This window comes from Drosophila mauritiana, chromosome X (genome assembly GCF_004382145.1).
Source record: "Drosophila mauritiana strain mau12 chromosome X, ASM438214v1, whole genome shotgun sequence".
Lineage (NCBI taxonomy): Eukaryota > Metazoa > Arthropoda > Insecta > Diptera > Drosophilidae > Drosophila > Drosophila mauritiana.
The window spans coordinates 11,079,983-11,102,779 of record NC_046672.1 but is presented as its reverse complement, the minus strand read 5'-3'; the positions used below and the strand labels follow the sequence as shown (position 1 = coordinate 11,102,779).

At 43.2% G+C, this 22,797-nt stretch overlaps 3 protein-coding genes across 3 annotated transcripts; 2 read left to right on the top strand and 1 right to left on the bottom strand.

Moving 5' to 3' along the window:
• Positions 1 to 5,602: 5,602 nt before the first annotated feature.
• Positions 5,603 to 14,552, bottom strand: LOC117147356 (receptor-mediated endocytosis protein 6 homolog). The gene is made up of 7 exons (XM_033314219.1): positions 14,434 to 14,552; positions 11,703 to 11,871; positions 11,501 to 11,647; positions 7,696 to 11,438; positions 6,783 to 7,631; positions 6,615 to 6,711; positions 5,603 to 6,545 (listed from the first exon to the last, which is right to left on the bottom strand). Exons 2-7 carry the CDS (start codon positions 11,847 to 11,849, stop codon positions 6,405 to 6,407), a joined length of 5,124 nt encoding a protein of 1,707 aa, XP_033170110.1. The 5' UTR covers positions 11,850 to 11,871; positions 14,434 to 14,552; the 3' UTR covers positions 5,603 to 6,404.
• An 88-nt stretch (positions 14,553 to 14,640) lies between these two features.
• On the top strand, positions 14,641 to 15,318 carry LOC117147360 (protein BUD31 homolog). Its single transcript, XM_033314224.1, has 2 exons — positions 14,641 to 14,842; positions 14,924 to 15,318. The coding sequence occupies exons 1-2, from the start codon at positions 14,749 to 14,751 to the stop codon at positions 15,262 to 15,264; spliced, it is 435 nt and encodes a 144-aa protein (XP_033170115.1). The 5' UTR covers positions 14,641 to 14,748; the 3' UTR covers positions 15,265 to 15,318.
• A 2,331-nt stretch (positions 15,319 to 17,649) lies between these two features.
• Positions 17,650 to 18,357, top strand: LOC117147472 (protein sisterless A). Its single transcript, XM_033314365.1, has one exon. The coding sequence runs from the start codon at positions 17,666 to 17,668 to the stop codon at positions 18,233 to 18,235; it is 570 nt and encodes a 189-aa protein (XP_033170256.1). The 5' UTR covers positions 17,650 to 17,665; the 3' UTR covers positions 18,236 to 18,357.
• Positions 18,358 to 22,797: the final 4,440 nt, after the last annotated feature.

The following is a 22,797-nucleotide window of genomic DNA, read 5'->3' as shown; positions in this document are numbered from 1 at the left end:
CTACGGTAGCTATCCTGCCGAAGAACACCTCTAGAGGTCGTTTTTTTGTGACAGAATGGACAGTGTAGTTATATTCATAGATGGCCCTATCGAGAAGTTCCTCGAAGCCCCTATGTGTTCCATCTCCTTTCAAACATCTCATTATTTCAGAGAGTGTGGAGTGAAATCTTTCTATCTGTCCATTTACTGTACTTTTATACGGAGGTGCTTTATAGAGCTCAATACCCAGCTGGTCTGTCAACATGAATTTGATAGAGGCTGAGTTGAGGGACTTTTCATTGTCCATTACTATTAATTTAGGCACTCCATAATAAAACACGATATCTCTTAGAGCTTTCCTAATGTCTTCTACAGCTTTGGATTTGATAACTCTTCCCATGGCCAGTTTGGAAAATTTATCAATCGCCGTGAGCACCAGATGTCGTTCTGTCGAGTAGATGTCAATATGAATAATTTGTCCGGGGTATTCTGGCAAGGGAGTTTGTCTTATTTCTGGATGCGTGGGATGTCTGTCATATTTAGCAGTCTTACACACCAAACACTGATTCACGATAGCCGAAACTTTTTTCCTCATTTTAGGAAAGTATACTCTTTCGGACAACTGAGCTTTATTTTCCACAGCATTTCTGTGTGCTCTGTTATGTGTCCTAAGTATTTCTTCCTCTTGTTCGGCTTCGTTAACAAGGTCTTTGACTTTGGTTTGACAGAATCTAATCTTGAAACCCTGAAAATGGATGGGGTAGAGAATTTGTATTTTTCCCATTACATCCTCAGATGTGAAAATTCCATTAATCACGGATGGGTTGAGATATTCTTTCAAATCTGACAAGAGACTGTCGGGTGTGAACAATTTGCGATCTACTAAATGCCTTTGAAATGTCGGGAATGGAATGCTAAATGAGTAGTTCTCTGACTCGGACTCCCTGAAGAAAATTTGATTCTTGAATGCATTTATCGGGGCTTCAACGCTTGGTATCAGCCCATGGCTCGAACTGTCAGAGCTGTGCATTGTTGAGGCTACTGTGTTAATCTGTTCGACTGTCGGTCCTCTGGACAGAGCGTCGGCTACAGTATTTTCTCTGCCTGGCTTGTAGAAAATTTCGTAGTCATATTCCTCAAGGTATGCTTTCCATCTCTTAATCCTCGCATTTCCATTCCAACTACTGAGAGAATGGGTCAAGGGCTGATGGTCAGTAAAGATTTTCACCTTTGCTTTACCGTAAAGGTAAATTTTTAGCTTTTTTAGAGCCCAGATAATGGCTAACATTTCCTTCTCATTCGTGGCATAATTTTCTTCCGCCTTCGAGAGTGTTCTCGATAAAAATGAGATGGGTCTGTTCTCTTGTGAAAGAACGGCGCCTACTGCGAAATTGGAAGCATCCGTTGTTAGGTGAAATTCTTTTTTAAAGTCCGGGTAGTGGAGTATTACGTCTGGAGAAACCAAGCTGCTCTTCAATTTCTTGAAGGCTTCTATTGCTTCGCGATTAAGGGAGACGGATTTTTTTGACGATAATGTCTTGGAAATTCGACCATCCTCCCCTCTCAAAAGCGAGCTAAGTGGTTTTGCTAACTTAGCGTAGTTAGGAATAAATCTCCTGTAATATCCGGATAATCCCAAGAATGATCTCAGTTCTTTGAGTGTCCTTGGAATTGGAAAGTCTGAGATTGCCTGTACCTTGGTTGGGCTGGTTTCAATGCCCTTGTCGGACACGACGAAGCCTAGGAACTCCACTTTTCTCTTCATAAACTCGCATTTATCCAACTGACATTTCATGTTGGCTTGCTGAAGAGTTCTGAAAATAGTGTCAAGGTTCTGGTAATGTGTTTCATCATCTTTACTAAAGATGATGATGTCGTCAATATAAATGAAACATATCTTACCGATATGTTCGTGAAGGATATCGTCCAGTGCCCGCTGGAAAATTGACGGTGCATTTTTCAGACCGAATGGGAGTCGTGTAAACTCGTATTTTCCATTATTGATGGAGAAGGCGGTCTTTTCAATATCAGATTCCTTTAAAAGAATCTGATGAAACCCACTTTTCAGATCGAGCACTGAGAAAATCTTGTTTTCTCCCAATTGGGCCAATACTTCATTAATGTCAGGGATAGGGTATCTGTCCGCTACCGTTACCATGTTAAGTTTCCGATAGTCAATTACCACCCTGTATTTTTTCTTGCCAGAGGAGTCGAGTTTTTTTGGTACAATCCACACTGGTGAATTGTAAGGTGACCTTGAGGGTCGAATGATTCCATCGTGTAAAAGTTCGGAAATTTGTTTGTGTACCTCGTCTTTAAGAGACATTGGGTACTGATAGAATTTTGAGTATATTGGCGTATCCGATATAGTTCGGATTGCTGCCCTTACACTTGTTGTGTAGGTTAGTTTTTGGTTGGGGTCTGCGAAGAGACCTGGATACGAATCAATTATTTTATTTAATTTCATTCTCTGTTCTACCTCTAAGTGTTTTATTCTCGGACTAATCGTGCTAACAGCCTCGAACTGTTTTTCTTTGAGAACAACTCTTTTCCCGTTTTCCAGTGTCATGGTTAGGTTCTTCAAATCAATTTGCGCTCCCATTCCCTTCATTGTGTCTTTGCCAAGTATGGCGTCAAAAGTCTTCAGCGTTGGTAATAAAAAAAATTTTATTTCGAAATCGAAAAGATTTGCTCTTTTGTAATGCGATATTTTTACATCACCGCCTGGAGTATCAGCTATGTAAGGCTTATTATTTGGTATCGCGTTCGTCACCAAATTGGGCTGGATGTAATTTTTATTAGAGCCTGTGTCAATCAACACCCTTAAAACCTTTCCACTCCCCACTCTACATTCGAAGTATGGTAATGAGGAGTCTTCTACTCTAAAAAATGCAACACGTGGTCTCGTTGTTCGCTGTCCAAATTGTCTATTTGCCCATCACAGTATTCATTTAGTGTGCCGTTTATATTGTTCTGGGTTTCATAATCTTGCATCGACCGTTGATAGCCTGTCATGCTTGAACTGGACCCAGATACTTCAATACTTGGCTGTCTCATGTTTACTGTTTGGATGTTGTAGTTCTTTTGTCGTTTGTTTATGTCCGAGTGTGGTCTATTCATATAATTAATGTTTCGCGTCTGTACACTGCCGTCCACGTCCATTGGTTCTGGTCTTGGTTGTGGTTTGGTCGCAAATGGACGGGGTGGGGCATTATATTGTTGCCATTGCTGTTGATAGTTTTGTCGGGGTGGAATGAACGGTGCATTACCGAAGTTAGACACATGTTGCCTTGGCGCCGGGAATGGCTGGCCAAAATATTGTGAAGGTCTCCTAATGGGATGTCGTGGAGGGACCGGTGGAGGCTGTCGATGGCCAAAGGCATTCGACGGCTGAAAATTGCGGGGTGCCGGTATGGGTTTTTCATTTCCTCTGAAACTCGACTGTTGACCCTTATTTGCCGCATGGTTTGACCTGAAAGTTTGATTTTCAAGTTTAAGGCAATAATGTAAAGCTGAGGGGAGATCAGCTGGCTCTTTTATTGCCAAAAGGCGAGGTAAATCTCCTCGAAGGCCTCTGATAAAAGTATCCAGAGCTTTTTCTCTGTACATTTTTGTAACAAAGTGCTCGGATTCTCGGCTCATTTGCATGCAGCCGACTTTATTTAGAATAAGCGACAGATTTTTGTAGACGTCCTGGTGGAAGTCTTCCACCGACTGCTGGTGGCCTTGAACCAAAGTTGACATTTGGTATTCCAAGGTAGTTATGTCCCGTTTATCTGCGTAATGCAGAGTGAGACATCTCGACATGGCCTTCCAGTCCAGCGGAATGCTGTAGGACTCGAGTGCCACATCAGCACTTCCAACAATTTTATTTCTTATGGTATGAAGTATACCATAATATTTTGGAGTACCCACAAATGGGGTATAAGTCTCCATGATTCTATCAACGCTCTTTTTCCAAGACCCAAATTCTGCTGGATTTCCAGAGAATTCCCTGATCGATTTTACGATATCAGGCACCCTGTCAAAGTCCGCTAAATTATTTCTGTATTCGGGCTCGACGACCTGGTCGCTCACGTCAGTAAAGTCAAGAGTATTGTTATTCATTTGTTTTATCAGTCCAGGTAAAACTTGGGCCACCGTTTGGCCAATTAATGCTGTCAACTGTTCGACACTCATGTCTACGCGATGCTGTTCAGGCAGGTCGTGTCTTTCTGAGGGCACCGGTCTTTCATTTGAACTAAATGCTGATGGTCTTATTATATTATTAGGGTTTGCCATACTGGTTTTTAATTCGGACAACACCTGCACAAAACAAGCCTAAACCAATTTGAACTTAACAAAAGTTGTGGGCAGAAAATATGGAATGCGTGTGTATGTGTTTGCTTATTTATCTTTTGTTTTGTTTTTATTTTTATTTATTTATTTTTTTTTTTATTTTTGCATGCAATAAAATTTTAGCTCACCGCGGTTATTTTGCTTTGAGAACAGTGTACCAGAAAGGAACAGTAAATGGAAAATTTTCCTTTCAGAAGATCTCTAGGAACTGGGTTGAAAATATAGTATTAATAATAATATCAATAATAATAATAATAATAATATAATAATAATAATATAATAATAATAATATAATAATGATAATATAATAATAATAATATAATAATAATAATATAATAATAATAATATAATAATAATAATATAATAGTAATAATATAATAATAATAATAATATTATAATAATAATATAATAATAATAATATAATAATAATAATATACTTTATTTTTTTTTGTTATACTTATGTTTTATTATGGGTGGATGCCTGAATTTTAAGTTGCTGATGTTTTTTCCAGTGTACTTTCCAAGTTCTTGTAGTCTCTCTGCCTCCTCTTCGGTTGTTTCAGCTTCAGATTCTTCGTCGACAGCGTGTTCTTATTCCTGTTCTTTTTGGCGGGCTGCTGCTGCTGCTACGGCTGTGCTGTTGTTGTTCTTTTTTTTTCCTTGTTGTCTGCGCTTTGGTTCACGCAGCCGTTCTCTGCCGTTCGTCGTCTTTACCTCTGCCGTTACGTTTTGGGTTGAACTGTTAACTGTTATCCGTGTTGCTCTTCTGTAGTTCCGTTAGTTCTCGGCGTTCTACTTCTACTTTTCCTTCTCCTTTTCGATGAAATTGATGTTCTTCGTTTTGCATTTAATTTAAATAGGATTGTTGCGGTCACTCCTCCTGGCTGGGTGAATGTTGTCCTTTTTGCCTGGGCTACTGGGGAATCCACGTCAGCACTCCAAAGAAGGTTTTCTGCGGGCTGGCCTGACAGAAAATGAGATCCACAAATGGGCAATGCTATGCCGATGAGTATTTTCCTCTTCCGGAAAATCTATTTTTTTTCAAATAATTTTATTTCATAGCCGACCGTGAATTTTGTTTGTTAATAACTCGCGGGAGTTTCTTCGGCACAATTTAACCAACGAATATTTTTTAGCAAAATTTTGATTTTGCTCCGCGACTTAGAATTTTGTCTGTCGTTCGCGTTTATTCGCTGGTCCCTGTTCGGGCGCCAGTTAATAATTACAGTTAATTTGATTTAATTTTGAAGATCGCAAGCGACCGTTTATTGCAATTTATCATTTGAAACTAAAGCTAGTGTACAAAATGTTTCCCTAATTCCCTAGCAATCAAGTCGGCAGCGGCGCAGTTGCGTCGGCCGCGGCGCAGCGGAGTATTGCTGTCGCGCTTAACCGTTCGTTGGCGTTGATGGCAGCGGAGACTATCAGCGGAGAATCAATTGCAGGGCAATAACTTATACAAAGCTAATGTAAATGTTCACCAAGTTCGTGTGGTTTTCTTTGGTTCAAAAAAGGGGATGAGTTCTTTTCCCCATTAAAATGCAGCAATTTGAAATAATATTGGCTTTTAATTTTGTGTTACACAATAAGGAATATTAAGTTGCAGTTCGTTTCCGAAACATACTTATGACAGTGGCTAGACCGATCCGATAAACATGCATATATCTATGTATGTATGTATGGTACGTGTATATATAAATAGAAGAATATGCTCTCTAGTTCGCTATATATATATGTATACATATATATCGTGGATATCCGTAAGGCAAGGCCTTCTAGCGTTCAATGCTAAGCTTAACCTAGACATCTCCTCTTCAGCATCGGCATCTCACACTGATTGGTGTTCCGTTTCCACTTCGATTCGACTTGGATCGCTTCGCACATCTGCCGCAGTTTTTGCACTTAGACTATGGTTTTTAACAAATTTTTACACAAATATCAGACACAGACATACATATACATATACATATATAAATATGGAAAATATCGACTGGAGGAGAGAGTGGGATGGGAGATTGGTGTAATGGCTACAACAAAGCGATAAACAAATCTACAAATACATCCACCTAGGCCCCTAACAAATATCGCTAGTCTAGATAGTCCATGGTCTTGATGAACTTGACCACGGATCCGAAGAGCGTCCAATAGAACTCGTCCTCGCCCTCCAGCTTTTTGCCCAGAAAACAGCTGATATACTCCACGGTGGACAGCAGATACGGGGGATTGGCCTGCGCAGACATGGAAAAGGATTAGTTAGTTAATAGCAACCGCCGAATGGTTCACTATTAATGACTCACCATTATCACTACGTATATGAGCACGGGCAGCAGATCATCCGCAGCGGGCACCCGACCACTGGACATGCGCAGCAGGCTCATGATGCTCGAGATGCAGCTAAAGTTTTGTGCGATACGATGGCATGTAAAGCAATGATATACCAAATGGGAACTTCACACATGACTCACTTGATGATGCACTGCAGCTTCTCGCGCGGCGTCTTGTAGGCGGCCATGTGGCACAGTTGTTGCTGGGCAAACGTCCACGGAGCCTCGCCCAAATACTCCTGGGCGATGCACAGCGACGGATGGGCGGGATGCACAAAGCGCTGCAGTTTGCCAATGTGCGCCGAGAGCACCTCGTCCCGCGACACATCGGCATCCTCGTTGGGGAACATCACCTGCTCGTACATCTGCTCCAGCAGCATTCGCTCGATGGCCACGCGTGCAGCGTCCACCTGCCACTCGTCCTGCAGATCGGCACTGGAGCGCAGCTCCTGCAGCAGGGACTCCACAAACTCCTCGATGAGCTCGACGCGTTCATCGCTGGCCCGCAGCTGGGCGAACTCCGCTTGGAACTGCTCCAGCTTCTCCTGCTGGCGGGCCCAAGCCAGATACATCCGGACCAGTGCCTGCAGCAGACATCTCTGGCTGCTGCGCGCCTCGCCGCGCAATCGCGCCTCCAGCTGCTCCAGTTGCTCCGATCGCAGCAGGAGCTGCTGCCTGTGTCGCATTAGGTACTGCAGGTAGCTTTGTCGTCGCTCCAGATCCCGCTGCAGTTCGGCCAGCAGCTGGCCATGCTGCGGTCGCTCCAATTGGGCCAAACAGCGCAGGGCCTCGGCCACGTGCGAGATCTGTGGTAATCGCTGCAGGCTGATGCACTGCGCCAGCTGGATCTGCAGGTAGATCTGTAGCGGTGTGGCCATCGTTGTCGATGTGGTCGATGTTTGGCGGAAATCGCCACTATGCAGATCCGTCCGGGAGAGCACCGTGCGCAGCTTCTGCTTCACACAGCCAAAGACCACGCCAGGAATTTGCCTGAAAGGTGGTACACCGAAATGCTATAGAAGATGGGACAACATTGAGAGCATTATTCACTCACCCTCCATTCATGTGCTTATGCAGATGGGCAGCTCCGGATCCCGTCGGCCCTCCGCCATGGCCATTGCCCGTGGAATCGGAGTTGGTTGCCTCGCTGGAGCTGCTCACCTTGCGCCGGTACTTGGCCAGGATGTCCTCGCTCGTATCACAGTAGTGGGTGCCGAAGTTATCGCATCCGGCACTGGGATCGAAGCTAACGCTGCGAATATCCGCTTGGACACTAGAAGAGCTGGCCGTAGGATTCGATTGATTAATGGAGTTGCTTGCATTCTTGGCGCTGGCTCCACGGCGATTCTTGAAGATGCCCTGCCTAAGCTTGTTGAATATGCCAGCACCGTGGTGGTCTCGCTCCCGATCCCGTTCGCGGTCTCGCACCCGATCTCTTTCTCGATCACGTTCCCGTTCCCTGTCCCTTTCGCGATCCCGTTCCCCGTCCCGATGATACGTCTGCTTGTCCTTGTCCGCACTGGCGTCGAAACTAATGCTCTTTGGTATGGCTCCGGTCGCCTTGGTGGGTGGCTTCAGGCCCGATCCTCCAGCCGCTGCCATTCCGCTAGCTCCATCCACCTCTGGCCCTAAGCCGGCTGATCCTCTTCGCTCCTCCAGCTGCAATTGCTGCGTCTGCACACAAAGTAGCATCTCCTGCTTGTCATCGTCGGTTTTGGGCAACATGGAGTTCAGCATAATCTCATGATTCTCGTAGTTTAAGCTCTGATGGCGTCGCATACTACCCGCCAGAATGCCATTTCGCCGACCATCTATGATGGCCGAGCGTTGTTCGATGGAGATGCGACGATGTTCCACATTGGGCGAGGAACTTGAAACTGCGCCGGTCTGTTCATCCTGGTTAATCATATCAAGCAGTTGTTGCACCAACCCAGGTGGCTGCTCCTCATCCCTATTCCTCGCCAGCTCTTCTTTGTCCTCGCTGCAGTCGCTGAAATCGATGAGATCGCGATGCTCCTTCTCCTGCTGCTGGTGTTTCTTCTTCTTAAGTGCCGACCGCTCCCGCTCCCTCTCCCTCTCCCGGTGATGATGATGGTAGTCGCGATGATGGTGCTCTCTGTGGTGGTGATGATGCTTGCCCATCGGCGGTGGCGGTTCCTCCAAGTTCAGGCTCTGATTACTAATGCTGCTCTCCGCGGACGTTTGGCGACGCATGCAGGATGTACCCATCAGCGGGGTGGTCTTGCGACCACTGGAATCTGCTCCGCTGCACTTGTACTGCTGCTGGAAACTGCTCTCGCCGCCCAGAACATGATAGCTGGTCCGCACCGAGCTTCTGGCCAGCGAAGAGGCGCCATGATACAGATTGGCATCCTCATAGGAGTTGACGGCATCGAAGAAGGCCGAATCCTCCTGGCTACGCTCGCTGCCGTTTCCCCGATCCGGATCGGGTTCACCATCACCACTGCTGCCGGGCGTCTGCTCATCCTCATCGTCGTCGTCGAGGACCGCTGCCTGTGGCGCCGTCGTATCCGATTTGGTCGTAATGGAAACATTGTCATCGGTGTCTATTTCAGCCAGCTTCTCCGAATCGCTGGCCAAGACATCAGTGCTCCAATTGCTCTCCGATCGCTGATCGGATGCATCCAACTGTGGTCCATGGACGCCCGAGACGCGACCAGCTCGGGCCAAAGCCTCGACAACGAAATTGTTATCGCCGGGCAGGACGACTGCGGAGGGTATCAGGGGTGTGGAGAAATTTCTATCCCTATCTCCGCGTTCGCTCACCGTGGCATCCAATGTGTTCTCCGAATCGGAGGCCAGCACATCCGTGGACCAAGTATCGGATATGATGCTCACATTTTCGTCGCCCTCGAATTTCTTCAGCTCGAATTTGCAGAACTTATCCTCGATGTCAGATCTGGCCTTGGATAGCAGCATCTTTTGCATTTGGGGATTGGCAGCTGCCCGGGCGTGAACACCATGATGATGGCCCAAATCCCCGCCAGCACCATCACCATCAGTCACTTGCGATGAGGGTGTATCCCGACCACTGATGTTCGGTGTTCCCCTGCCCGACACATTGGCCGAAACCATATCGGAGAGATTGTCCTCGTTTTCGTGAACATCTCGCTCCTGCTGCTCCTCCAAGTCCAGCGAACTGGCAACTGAATGTGCCGCCTCACTGATAGCCTCCAGATTATCCGAATTTCCTATCGATGCATCATCCTGCGGCCGTCGCATGGCCTCCAGACTACTCACATCGTCGTTGTTCGAAGATGGCGCCAAGGGAGCAGTGGTGACCACCGCTGGCAGCAGATTACTGCCATCCTGACCGATGCTGTTCATCTTCAAGACCTCCTCCTCTGTCAGCGGTTTCAGTTTGCTTTTTGCTCCCGCATTATAGAGGCTGAATACCAACACGGGATCCGACGAGGCGGACATGTCCAGGGGATCATTTGTAGTTGGCATGTTAGCTCCGCAGGAACTCAAGCTGGTGTTGCTGCCGCTGTGCGAGGAACAGTGCTCGAGATCAGCACCCAGTCCTCCGCTGCCATTCGAGGTGTTGGCCTGGCCATTGGTCAATGGCTCTGAGACTGGAAGCGGATTGTGGTTACTACTGCCACTGCTGAAACTCATGCCTTTGGCCAGTTTCTTTTTGGCTTTGCCTAGGCTCATCAGACTCTTGTTGCTTTTCTTGCTCTTCTCCGGACTTTCTCGGGAATCTGGCGCATCCTTGGGTGTTTGCTGCTGCTGCACCTGCTGCTTGGGTATCCTGCCGAGAATCCTCTGCAGCCGCTGCCTCTCCTCGACGGATATGTCATATTCGTCTCTGGCAGTTAGTAAACGAAAGAACTCCACGAGCTGCGCTAGCTCCCTTTGATTGATCGCCAATTGGGAACGCTCGAAGTCGCTTTGTTGCGGCAATATGGCCACCACATCTTCGCCAGTCTGTCCCAGCATTAAGAGGTCCATCAGCTGCACCAGTTCGCTGTCCTCATCGTTCAGTGCCAGTCGCTGAAGCAATTTAACAATCTGATTGAGATTGTGCCGCATTCGTTCACTCACATTAACATCGATGATGCCCAGGAGATCAGCACTGGCAATGGCTGGTGAAATAAAGTGTGTAAACACCAGGTCGGTGAGCAGCTGGCGGATCTCCTGCTCCTCGTGGCGCAACGACTGCCGGAGCTGTTGGCTCAGTGTTTGGAGTAGCCATCTAAGAGAACTGGGAAATAGCGCCCAGCTCTGCTGCAAACTCTTCACAAACTCCTGGACATGGGAGTGCAGCTTGCCCAAAGTTTCCGCATGAAAGCGAGCCACATTTCGCTGGTATTCCTCATCACCCTCGCAACCAAAGCGCTTCTCCCGCTCCTTGGGCGTGAAGGTCTGCATTAGCTTGTGCGGATCCAGATCCAGCCAAATCTCGTGCTCACTCAGCACACTCATGAGCGGCGCATGGAGCGCGGCGGTTAGGAAAATTCTCGCCGAGAACAGACTCTCAACCAATCGCTGATAAAGTCGGGCAAAGGAGCTGCTATTGGTTCTCAGCAAACGCCTGGGCTGTTCGCTGGTCAGCAATTGAATTTCAATCAGTTCCCGCAGCAATTTAAGCAGCAGTTCCACATCCTTGGTATTGATGGCATTGCCATACAGGCCCGTCGCTATGGTATTAATAATTTGGCCAAGCTGGCTGGCCGAGAGCAGGGATAAGCGATCTGCGGTGGCCAGGGACAGGGCCAACAAATAGGGTGTATTGTACAAGTAGTTGAACAGATCTTCGTAGGCCAAGGCGTGCTGGAAATGAACCAAGCAAATTATTAGTAGACAGATAATGGTACTTCTTTCCTAATCCTCACCTCATAGGGCAGCAACTGCTTGGCGTCCACGAACTGGGCACTATCGTAGGCACTCGCTCGGCGGCAGAAGAGCAGCGGATCCTGATCTGTGCGCGCCAGGAGCAGCTCATTGAGTATCTGCCGCTGCTGGGCACACACAAAGGCCAACTGCGAACGAGCCAAAGTGTTAGGAGTAGTTATTGTGGGAAATAGAAAAACCCACCTTGGTTATGGTCCCTGCATTGGTCTCAAAGGCTCCAGTGAGCTGGGCAAAGGCCGCCTGCTCCTGCTGGATGAAGAGCTGCTCCTGGCGGAGAGTGCGGGCCAGGTCCATGATCTCCAGCAGATTGCCAGCAGCTGGGGGCTCCATGGCTAGGTGCAGCCTTCGCTGGCTGGAAAAAAGAGTAAAATATTAATTAATATGAATTGAATTATACGTACTCTAATTTACATATAAATGTGCTTTAAATTAAATAGAATTATCTATTTTTTGCATTCATTTCCGTACGGAAGAGTACGTCCATTGTTTATCCATTTCCGCGAATATATGTTTACTTATAATTCCAGCGATTTCCGTAACTTTTTACACATTTGTTATGTTCGAAAGAGATTTGAAATCAGGAATAGTTGAATTTTGTCTTCCGTCAGTAATCTCTGTGAATTCAGCTTAATTTTCATTCTAAGCCACAATCGTTTTCCCCATTCCCATTCGCTTTTCCAATTTTCCTTGCCTTAAAAACTGCGCATTGGCGCAATTTAAATTGCTTTGCATTATTTATGGAAATGTGTGCCATTTGATATCAGTTTGTTACTCGCGACTCAAATAGAACCAGGCCTGTCATCCAGTTTAATGGCTGAGCGCCACTTAATTGATGAACATACATGAATTTTAAACATTTGATGGATGACAATTGGGGATTTAAAAACGAATCGATTTTTAAATAGACTGTCAAAATATTCAAGTACCAAAGCCATTGCTTAGATAATGTCGCTTTACATTAACTATATTTCCTTCTTTGTTTATTATATGCTTCCTACATGAGTTTATATACATTGTACCTTTTCAAAATCTCCATTACAAACGGATAAATACATTAAGTTGGGTGTGCCAGATCGTGATCAGTTTATTTCGATGCGACGGGGGATCTTTGTGCTCAGATACGCTAAAAGTCCCTACAACCTGACCTTAATTCCCATTGTTTGCACCTGTGACGTCTAAAATCGCATGGGAAAGCGTATCACGCGGTCTAATTGGCATCTCTCGAATAATGTAGGCCCAAGCTAACTGAATAACTAGTGAAACTAAGTGGAAACTGATTACGAATTATAGTCGGAGCAGAAAAATATGATTGGGTGCGTGGAAACTGCGTAAAAAATCTCATATTATCAGAAATATAACAGTACTAAGACTAGAAGAGCTTCTTTTTATAATATATTACTATATTATATTATAAAATAAAATAAATTAAATCTTGATTCAGTCTAGTTTCATATCAAACTCTACATTAATATGGGCTGTATTTTCGTATATTTTATATTTTGCTACATAGTGGTGCTATTCAAACGCCCCGCACTGTTTCTCTGTGGCAAGAAGCATTGCAAAGACTTTAAAAATATAGTTAGATATTGGTTTTCAGCCGTTTGAAATGGCTTAAGTCTTGCACGAACAATGGCTCAGCTTGTGATCGCGGTTTCCATTCCAGTGCCGCCGATTTCGCTGTTGTTTTTAGGCCTTGGTCAAGGGCAGACGTCAATTACGAAAGCCAATGCCCTGTCACTCGGCGCACCACCAACCACTCCACCCCTCCGCGGACGAAGCACCAGAAAGAGGGGGAGACAACTACAAATATTTGCGCCTCAATTAACGGCTGTTGTTATGCAGGTTACAGCGGTGGGCACTGTAATAGCAGCTTGGCATTGACTCACCGTTAAACGTAAGCAAATATCAGTATGTAAAACAGCGAGAACTTCAGAAAATGACTTGTACGACAACTATTTTATTTGTTTATACGCATATCTGATATGTGATTCACATTGTAAAAGCTAATTTTTTTTAAGCATACTTATTTGATAGTATGAAGTTGCCTGTGACGAAAATAGTAGGTCCGCTTAATAATAGCTAGCTGGCTATATTATGTTGGCCGCAACTGTCGCATACGGCGAGTGAGAAAGAACTATCTACTAGCCTTTGTATTTGGCTTAAATTTTATCTTATCGATAAGTGTGTGAAAGTCTTTGGCTTTTCTTAAGATAAACAATGGGTCATACGTGGGAATATTGTATATTGGCGGTGACTGTTGTTTCATTGCACATATGTACATACTTTTATAGCGCACAAAAAACGGGGAATTTGTAATACGAGAAAACAAAACAAAACTGATTTGTTGCGCTCATTACACACAAACACACACACGAGCGCGTTCAGTGCGAATTGGGGGGTGGATATGCAATTGCAATTGTGTGGGTTGTTTAATAGTTCAGTTTATTTGGTTATTTGTTGTGCCAAGCACTAAATAATACAAAGAATTTGGGCGAGAATTGCACATAAACACACACGCAAAAAAAAAATCAACAACAAGTAGCACAAAAATGAAAAGTAACACCAAAACGTAGGTCCGTTATGTGGGCGCTGATTGCACGGGTGTACGTGTGGGAGCGAGAGGGCGCTAGCAATAGGAGAAGGCCAAACTGTTATTGATGTTATTGCTGTTGTCACTGATCCTTCTTCTCTGCATGTCTCCCCCTCTCGTCAGCACATCTTTATGCGCTCCACTTCTTTTGGCGACCCCCTTTGTTGTTGCTTTTTTTATGAATGAATCTCTAGCTTTTTTAGACCATTTTTTAAGTGTTACACTCACACACGCGCGCACACAATCACAGCACTTTTGCGCACTCACTTCGACAAATTATTACTCGCTTTGTTGTTGTTATTTTTTTTGGTAATTTTTACTTACTCCTGCGCTTGTGTTAAAAACTGAACTTAAATTACTGTGCATAAACAAACGGAACGGGAAAATAAATAAATTATCACACGCAAAACACACACACGCGTCTCCCAAAAGGAAAACAACAAAAACAATGAAGTGCTATCGCCAATCGGCTTAGACACGGACTATCGATAGTGAGTGCTCGATAACCGTTTGATGCTGTGGAAAAGTGTCATCGCTAGTAGCCAGCTGTTTGTTAAATGTTCATTTTTTTTTCAAGCGAAATCAAGCATTTTTTAAAGAAATTAAACAGTTCTACAGTTATTAAATTGAACATTTAAGATGCCCAAGGTTCGACGCAGTCGCAAACCACCGCCGGACGGTTGGGAGCTGATCGAACCAACTCTCGAAGAACTGGAGCAAAAAATGCGCGAAGGTAAGACAAGCGTGGCGGCGGCTTCTCCGAAAATGAAAACTGCTATAATCCTATACGTATACTATTATCCTTCTTAAACAGCCGAAACGGAACCGCACGAGGGCAAACGCATCACGGAATCCCTTTGGCCCATCTTTAAGATCCACCACCAGAAGACACGCTACATCTACGATCTATTCTATCGTCGGAAAGCCATCAGCCGGGAATTGTACGACTACTGTCTGAAGGAGAAGATCGCCGATGGCAATCTGATTGCCAAGTGGAAGAAGTCCGGATACGAGAACCTCTGCTGTCTGCGTTGCATTCAAACGAGGGACACCAATTTCGGCACGAACTGCATATGCCGGGTGCCCAAATGCAAACTGGAGGAGGGTCGCATCGTCGAGTGTGTCCACTGCGGTTGTCGCGGCTGCTCCGGTTAGATTCCATGTGGACGCATCATTGGCATCTTTATTTGACACAAATAATTCTTATAATACATAGTTCAGTAGGTTCCATTTTAGATTTCGCCTGGTTTCTTCATAGTATGTAAATACATTTAAATACAAGCCACAAATATGTTTAATTGCATGCTAAACATCTGAAAAGATGCTGCAATAAAACGATTATGTAAACGACAAGGCAACGTTAGAAAATGCGTACCGATTTGTTAACAAAATGTAGAAATGAAAGATATCCGCAATACCATGCAAGCAGAAATTTTTTGTATTAGAATGCATAGAAAAAGTAGAAATTATGAGAAACTAATTGTAGTTTAATGAAATAAATAACGATTTTAGTTTAAGAACATTAAATGCATTTAATAAATTGAATTTCCTACATATGTCGGTGTATTTACATTTAAAGCCAGCGAAGTTTTGAATATTAGTTCAAACATATTCATTTGTTATATTGTAGCCATCACAATATGTGAATTGTGACAATTTCTGCAGTGAAATAAGCAATTTAAGTACGTCCTTCTAATGATTTCACAGCTTTCCTTTAAACGATATCTACTATACATACATATATTTTAATTTAATGCCTTGGACAATTTATTGCTGCGCTGACATAATTCAAACTCAATGTCGCTTTCGGGGATGTGGCGGAGACTCCTTCATGTGCGTCTATTTATTGTCGCCTTGCTCCTCGATTTTCAGTACTCTCTCTACGGGTATAATGCATTTTTAATGTCCGAAAATGAAAGCCCTAGTTAGTTCAACTAAAGGCAGTTTCTTAGATATGTTGTAGTATATAGAAACAAGCGTATATATTTCCTTGAGTCATTCAATTCAGCTAGAGTATTCCGTGCATCGGCATTCCCAACTGATTCCGGAGCTGGAAAACTGTCAGGCTTCAAGTGCTCCTGCGGAGCTTGGCTTTGCTTTCGTTTGGGTGGCCAATTGGGATTTGGTCGAAAATGATTATAAATGGTTTTTTAATTATACTTGTCTGCATATTTTCTCATTTGCCAACCAAACGCGGCGCTGTCGATTTTATTGTTCACATGGCAAATGTTTAATGCCGCAATGGAAAATGGAAAATGCGAAAAATGGAAAAATTATTGCCCGTCTGCCGCTGACAGCTTGCCCCCATCTGGCTAAAATGGGGGATTTCGAATTAAAACTGCTTTCGGTCACTAAAAATACTCAATTGTTTTGCCAATTACCCAGCGGAGTTATTTATGCCAGTTATGTAATTCGAGTGGGCACACATGTGCGGCGTTGTAAATTGAAATCCATGAAAGTGGAGCAAGTGGAAACTATATTTTGGGTATTTTTGTACTGCCCTTTGTTCAACAATTAACTGATTATTTAATTAGCATAAGTTGCTTGCTTATTGGCTAGTTTAATACATATCAAATATTACATTACATCAGCTAGAGATAGCAACTATTTATGGATGGGTTATTGGGATGGGATATTATTCTCAGCCAAAGAGATTTCTGGTTTAACCCTTTGAGGCCTGCTCTGCAGGTCGCTGAACCCCTCCTCATTTCGAGGGCTGTTAAATTAATTAATAGACTAAATGCGGTGGGTTCCACGGGTTAATCCCACTACAACAAGCCGCAACTTGTTTGCCACCACGTCGAAAGTGGCTCCTTGAAATGGCTACCTGATGCGGGAAACCCACTTCCAGATGGGTTGATCCGGCGTGGACAAATAGCAACTTTAGCAGGTAGCAATGGCAATCGATATTGGTGCCTCTTATCGCATAACGCCGCCTGATCCCCCCGCTTGACATACTCGTGTTTGCCCAAGCAGGTTGATTTTCCACCATGCCCAACATTTGTTGACTCATTTCGGCTAGATAAGGCGCGAATCGGCAAACGAGCAGCCCAGCTTGACCTTGGGATTATTGTGGACTTAATGACGCCCTTATCAGTTAAATCGTATGAATCGTATCTCTTGGCTTTGAAATATCTTTTATATTATGGGGTGTATTTGCATACCGATATATGTATGTAGGTAGCCACAGAATAAACCCACATATATTGGTTAGCACCTGATCCTTTTGTTTTTAAATTCGACCAATTATCAGGTAGACTTAGTACGTCTGCTACCCTAATCCCTTTGTTTACATATCTGCGATTCGTCGGCCAATCCGGATGCAGGTAGGCGGTGTCCAGCCAGGCGGCGAGATTGACGAAAACAAGATCATAAATCCCAGTGACCGCCATTCATGAAGGTAGTAGAACCCGCGAATAACCCATCCAGCGTCCAATGGCAAGCTACCTGCGGAAATGGTATAAAACGGGGCTGACATGTCGCCTATGGCAGCATTAGCACACGAAATCTCGACGAGAGCAGTCACCAGACCACGTCACACACCGAATAAATCGCCATGGAACGGAGTCATCTTTATTTGCCCACCCTGAGCTACGCGGCCATGGGTCACGTATACGCACCGTATCACGGAAGCAGCTCACCTGCACTATCAACAGCATCGTCAACATCATCGAAGCCGGAGCAGATCGAAGAGCTGGTGTCCCAGCAGCTGCATCATCTTAAGATGCACTACGCCGACGAGGAGCAACGCTACGTGGACCAGATGCTCCTCGAGAATCCCATTGTTGTGGAGCGCCGTGCACCGCCGCCGCTGAAAACGGAGCTGGCCATGGATTGCCGCGGATCGGGTTCCGGATCAGGTTCCGGTTCTGGTTCGGATGTCAAGGATGCCCAGCGCCAGAGAGCCGAGTCGTGCCGCAAATCCCGCTACAACAACAAGATCAAGAAGGCCAAGCTGCGCTTCCGGCACAAATTCGTCAGCGGGCAGCTGAAGAAGAGCGCCGTCATGTTGGACACGATGCGGGATGTGATTGCCCAGGCGGAGAGGCAGCTGCTCGAGCGGGGATTCCCCGCCGCCACCCTCGAGCGGATGCGGGCCACCTTCGGCCTGGAAATGGAGCAGTGATATCGTAGTTTAGTTACATGTCCTGTAGGAACGGATCCCTGACTAGTCCAGCATTAGCCATACCACTTTTTTTTCTTGTTGACTATATCTAGTATCTAGTCTAAGCATATTATTAAATTTTTAAATAAAATTAAGAATCATATTGAAAACGAATGCTTTTTTATTTGTTTGAATATACATATATAATATATCCTATAGAGTCAAGGATGTGTCCCGGAAAACTTGTTAATTTCACTTTACATGAATTTCCCATTCTTTGGATGCACTTATTCTGCATTTAACGCTTCGGCAGTCTTGGGGATTCCTTCGCCTGGCCGAAGGTAATCCCATCGGAATTGGGCCAATGCAATGCACCCATTTCGACTTGGTTAAGTTCAGTTCATTTGATCCGACATGATTGCACTTCGCTTTCCCCGTTTCACGTTTTCCCCCTTTCCATTCTTTTATTTTCTTCTTTTTTTTTTGGCTTGCGAACAATTTGCGTTGCCAAAAGCAGCAAATGCAATGGAAGTAATGGCCTTAAGAGCAGGTTTCTGTAAGAGATTGTGGCTAAATTTAGTGGGGCTACTACTGCAAATAGCAACCCACTTTCTGGTTGGTGTTTTCATTTAAGAACTGCGAACTGCACAGTCACTTGGAAGCTTAACTAAATGCTTGCCAAGGGTATATAACTATCTATATACATATATATACAATACAATTTTGAATACTACATATATCTTAAAAGTCATTTTTCATAATACATATCTTGATGTCTGCGTAATGAAAAGCATAATTATAGATACTTCGGTTTGTTTTTTAACCCAAAAAGTTATTCTATTTCACTTCATATCTTTTCAACTAGTTGGGTATCTGTTAGTCGTTACTACTGTTCACAAATATTTTTTAATAGTACAACATTAAGAATTAATGCAGGAGCAAATAATAGGAATGTAAAGACGAGAGTATAAAACGCATTTCGCCACAATGGCCAATCGAATTTCAAGCTGATGCTCGCTCAAAAATTTCATTTTCACGTGCCAGGTTACAAATGATTTCATCGCTGCAGTTTTCCTCGGATTTAACCCCCACTACCCCCCATTTCCCTGGATTTTCCAACTCTCTGCTGCTGCTTCTTACCTACGCACGTCTCACTCTTATTCGCTCACTCAAGTGCACACAATTCAGCGATTCAACGTCATCAGTGCAGGGAAAGGTACCTCGTGTACCTGACTGTGGTACAACATTAATTTTGGTACCTAAAGAAGATATAATGATAGCAAAGGAGTTACAACTAACTTTGAAAGCATCTATTTGGTGTATATATATAGTATATATATTTATAATATTAGGGTAGAGTTACTAATGCGCTGTCCACCACTGTTTGTAATAATACTAAATGGGTGAAACTTTGCACCCACTTCACCCATCTCATTCTTGCCGCACAACGCTCTCTCTTTCACGCCCTCTTGTGAAGTGCCGGAAAAGAACTTCAATTTGATTTTATCGCTCGGCCATAAAAGCTCAGCTCGTTTGTGTTGAATGCAGTCGAAGAATTTCAGAAATGAAAAGGAAACCGGGAGTGATGAAGGCCATTCAGATGCTATGGAGAAAATGGGTAACTGCAGCTTATGGTATTACTAGAAGTAGATGGCGCTGCAAAACAGATCAGTATATCTCGTTTTCTGTAGGAAAGTATCTGAAGGAAAGTATCTAAAGGAAAGTATTTGAAGGAATGCATTTGAAGGAAAGTATCTGAAGGAAAGTATTTGAAAGTATCTAAAGGAAAGTATCTGAAGGAAAGTATTTGAAGGAAAGTATCTGAAGGAAAGTATCAAAAGGAAAGTATCTAAAGGAAAGTATCTGAAGGAATGTATAGAATGGAAAGAATCTAAAGGAATGTATCTGAAGGAAAGTACCTGAAGGAATGCATTTGAAGGAACGTATCTGAAGGAACGTATCTGAAGGCAAGTACCATATATGAAGGAACGTATCTAAAGGAAAGTATATGAAGGAACGTATCTAAAGGAAAGTATCTGAAAAAAGTATCTAAAGGAAGTATCTGAAGGAAAGTATCTGAAGGAAGGTATCTAACGGAAGTAACTGAAGGAAAGTATCTAAAGGAAAGTATCTAAAGGAAAGTATCTGAAGAAAGTATCTGAAGGAAAGTATCTGAAGGAACGTATCTGAAGGAACGTATCTGAAGGAAAGTATTTGAAAGTATATGAAGGAAAGTATCTGATGGAACGTATCTGAAGGAAAGTATCTGGAGGAAAGTATCTGAAGGAAAGTATCTTAACGAACGTATCTAAAGGAAAGTATCTGAGGAAAAGTATCTGAGGAAAAGTATCTGGAGGAAAGTATCTGAAGAAAGTATCTGCTGGAAAATATCAAAAGTATTTGAAGGAACGTATCTGAAGGAAAGTATCTGAAGAAAGTATCTAAAGGAAAGTATCTGAAGGAAAGTATCTGTAAGAACGTATCTGAAGGAACGTATCTGAAGGAACGTATCTGAAGGAAGGTATCTAACGGAAGTAACTGAAGGAAAGTATCTAAAGGAAAGTATCTAAAGGAAAGTATATGAAGGAACGTATCTAAAGGAAAGTATCTGAAGAAAGTATCTGAAGGAAAGTATCTGAAGGAACGTATCTGAAGGAACGTATCTGAAGGAAAGTATTTGAAAGTATATGAAGGAAAGTATCTGATGGAACGTATCTGAAGGAAAGTATCTGGAGGAAAGTATCTGAAGAAAGTATCTGAAGGAAAGTATCTTAACGAACGTATCTAAAGGAAAGTATCTGAGGAAAAGTATCTGAGGAAAAGTATCTGGAGGAAAGTATCTGAAGAAAGTATCTGCTGGAAAATATCAAAAGTATTTGAAGGAACGTATCTGAAGGAAAGTATCTGAAGAAAGTATCTAAAGGAAAGTATCTGAAGGAAAGTATCTGTAAGAACGTATCTGAAGGAACGTATCTGAAGGAAAGTATCTGAAGGAACGTATCTGAAGGAAAGTATTTGAAAGTATCTGAAGGAAAGTATCTAAAGGAAATTATCTGAAGGAACGTATCTGAAGTAAAGTATCTGAAGGAACGTATCTGAATGAAAGTATTTGTATCTAGAGGAAAGTATCTGAAGGAACGTATCTGAAGGAAAGTATCTGAAGGAAAGTAACTGAAGGAAAGTATCTGAAGGAACGTATCTGAAGGAAAGTACCTGAAGGAAAGTTTCTGTAGGAAAGTATCTGACGGAAAGTATCTGAAGGAAAGTATCTGTAAGAAAGTATCTGAAGGGAAGTATCTAAAGGTAAGTATCTGAAGGAAGGTATCTGTGGGAAAGTATTTAAAGGAAAGTATCTGTAGGAAAGTATCTGAGGGAAAGTATCTGAAGGAAAGTATCTGAAGGAAAGTATCTGTAGAAAAGTATCTAAAGGAAAGTATCTAAAGGAAAGTATCTGAAGGAAAGTATCTGTAGAAAAGTATCTGAAGGAAAGTATCTAAAGGAAAGTATCTGAAAAAAGGATCTAAAGGAAGTATCTGAAGGAAAGTATCTGAAGGAACGTATCTGAAGGAAAGTATTTGAAAGTATATGAAGGAAAGTATCTGAAGGAACGTATCTGAAGGAAAGTATCTGGAGGAAAGTATCTGAAGAAAGTATCTGGAAGAAAGTATCTGAAGGAAAGTATCTTAACGAACGTATCTGAAGGAACGTATCTAAAGGAAAGTATCTGAGGAAAAGTATCTGGAGGAAAGTATCTGAAGAAAGTATCTGCTGGAAAATATCAAAAGTATTTGAAGGAACGTATCTGAAGGAAAGTATCTGAAGAAAGTATCTAAAGGAAAGTATCTGAAGGAAAGTATCTGGAGGAAAGTATCTGAAGGAAAGTATCTGTAAGAAAGTATCTGAAGGAACGTATCTAAGGAAAGTATTTGAAAGTATCTGAAGGAAAGTATCTAAAGGAAAGTATCTGAAGGAACGTATCTGAAGGAACGTATCTGAAGGAAAGTATCTGAAGGAACGTATCTGAATGAAAGTATTTGAAAGTATCTGAAGGAAAGTTTCTGTAGGAAAGTATCTGAAGGAAAGTATCTGAAGGAAAGTATCTGAAGGAACGTATCTGAAGGAAAGTATCTGAAGGAAAGTTTCTGTAGGAAAGTATCTGACGGAAAGTATCTGAAGGAAAGTATCTGTAAGAAAGTATCTGAAGGAAAGTATCTAAAGGTGAGTATCTGAAGGAAGGTATCTGTGGGAAAGTATTTAAAGGAAAGTATCTGTAGGAAAGTATCTGAAGGAAAGTATCTGAAGGAAAGTATCTGTAGAAAAGTATCTGAAGGAAAGTATCTAAAGGAAAGTACCTGAAGGAAAGCATCTGAAGGAACGTATCTGATGGAAAGTATCTATAGGAAATATTTAAAGGAAGGTATCTGATGGAAAGTATCTTCATCATGCACTCACACATCAAATAGCTTTACAAATAGTTACAAAATTGCTGCCTTCTTTTCAGCTGCTTGGTGAAAAAGTACCTAATATCTGAATCCTTTTTCCAGACTTCCTTTCACACATCAGAGATATTCCCACGAAACTAG

Coding starts and splice junctions, on each gene's coding strand:
- LOC117147360 (XM_033314224.1), top strand. CDS start 14,749: ATGCCCAAGGTTCGACGCAGTCGCAAACCACCGCCGGACGGTTGGGAG. Junction 14,843..14,923: donor GGAGCAAAAAATGCGCGAAG/GTAAGACAAGCG, acceptor CTTCTTAAACAG/CCGAAACGGAACCGCACGAG.
- LOC117147472 (XM_033314365.1), top strand. CDS start 17,666: ATGGAACGGAGTCATCTTTATTTGCCCACCCTGAGCTACGCGGCCATG.
- LOC117147356 (XM_033314219.1), bottom strand. CDS start 11,849: ATGGAGCCCCCAGCTGCTGGCAATCTGCTGGAGATCATGGACCTGGCC. Junction 11,648..11,702: donor ATGCAGGGACCATAACCAAG/GTGGGTTTTTCT, acceptor GCTCGTTCGCAG/TTGGCCTTTGTGTGTGCCCA. Junction 7,632..7,695: donor CATAAGCACATGAATGGAGG/GTGAGTGAATAA, acceptor ACCACCTTTCAG/GCAAATTCCTGGCGTGGTCT.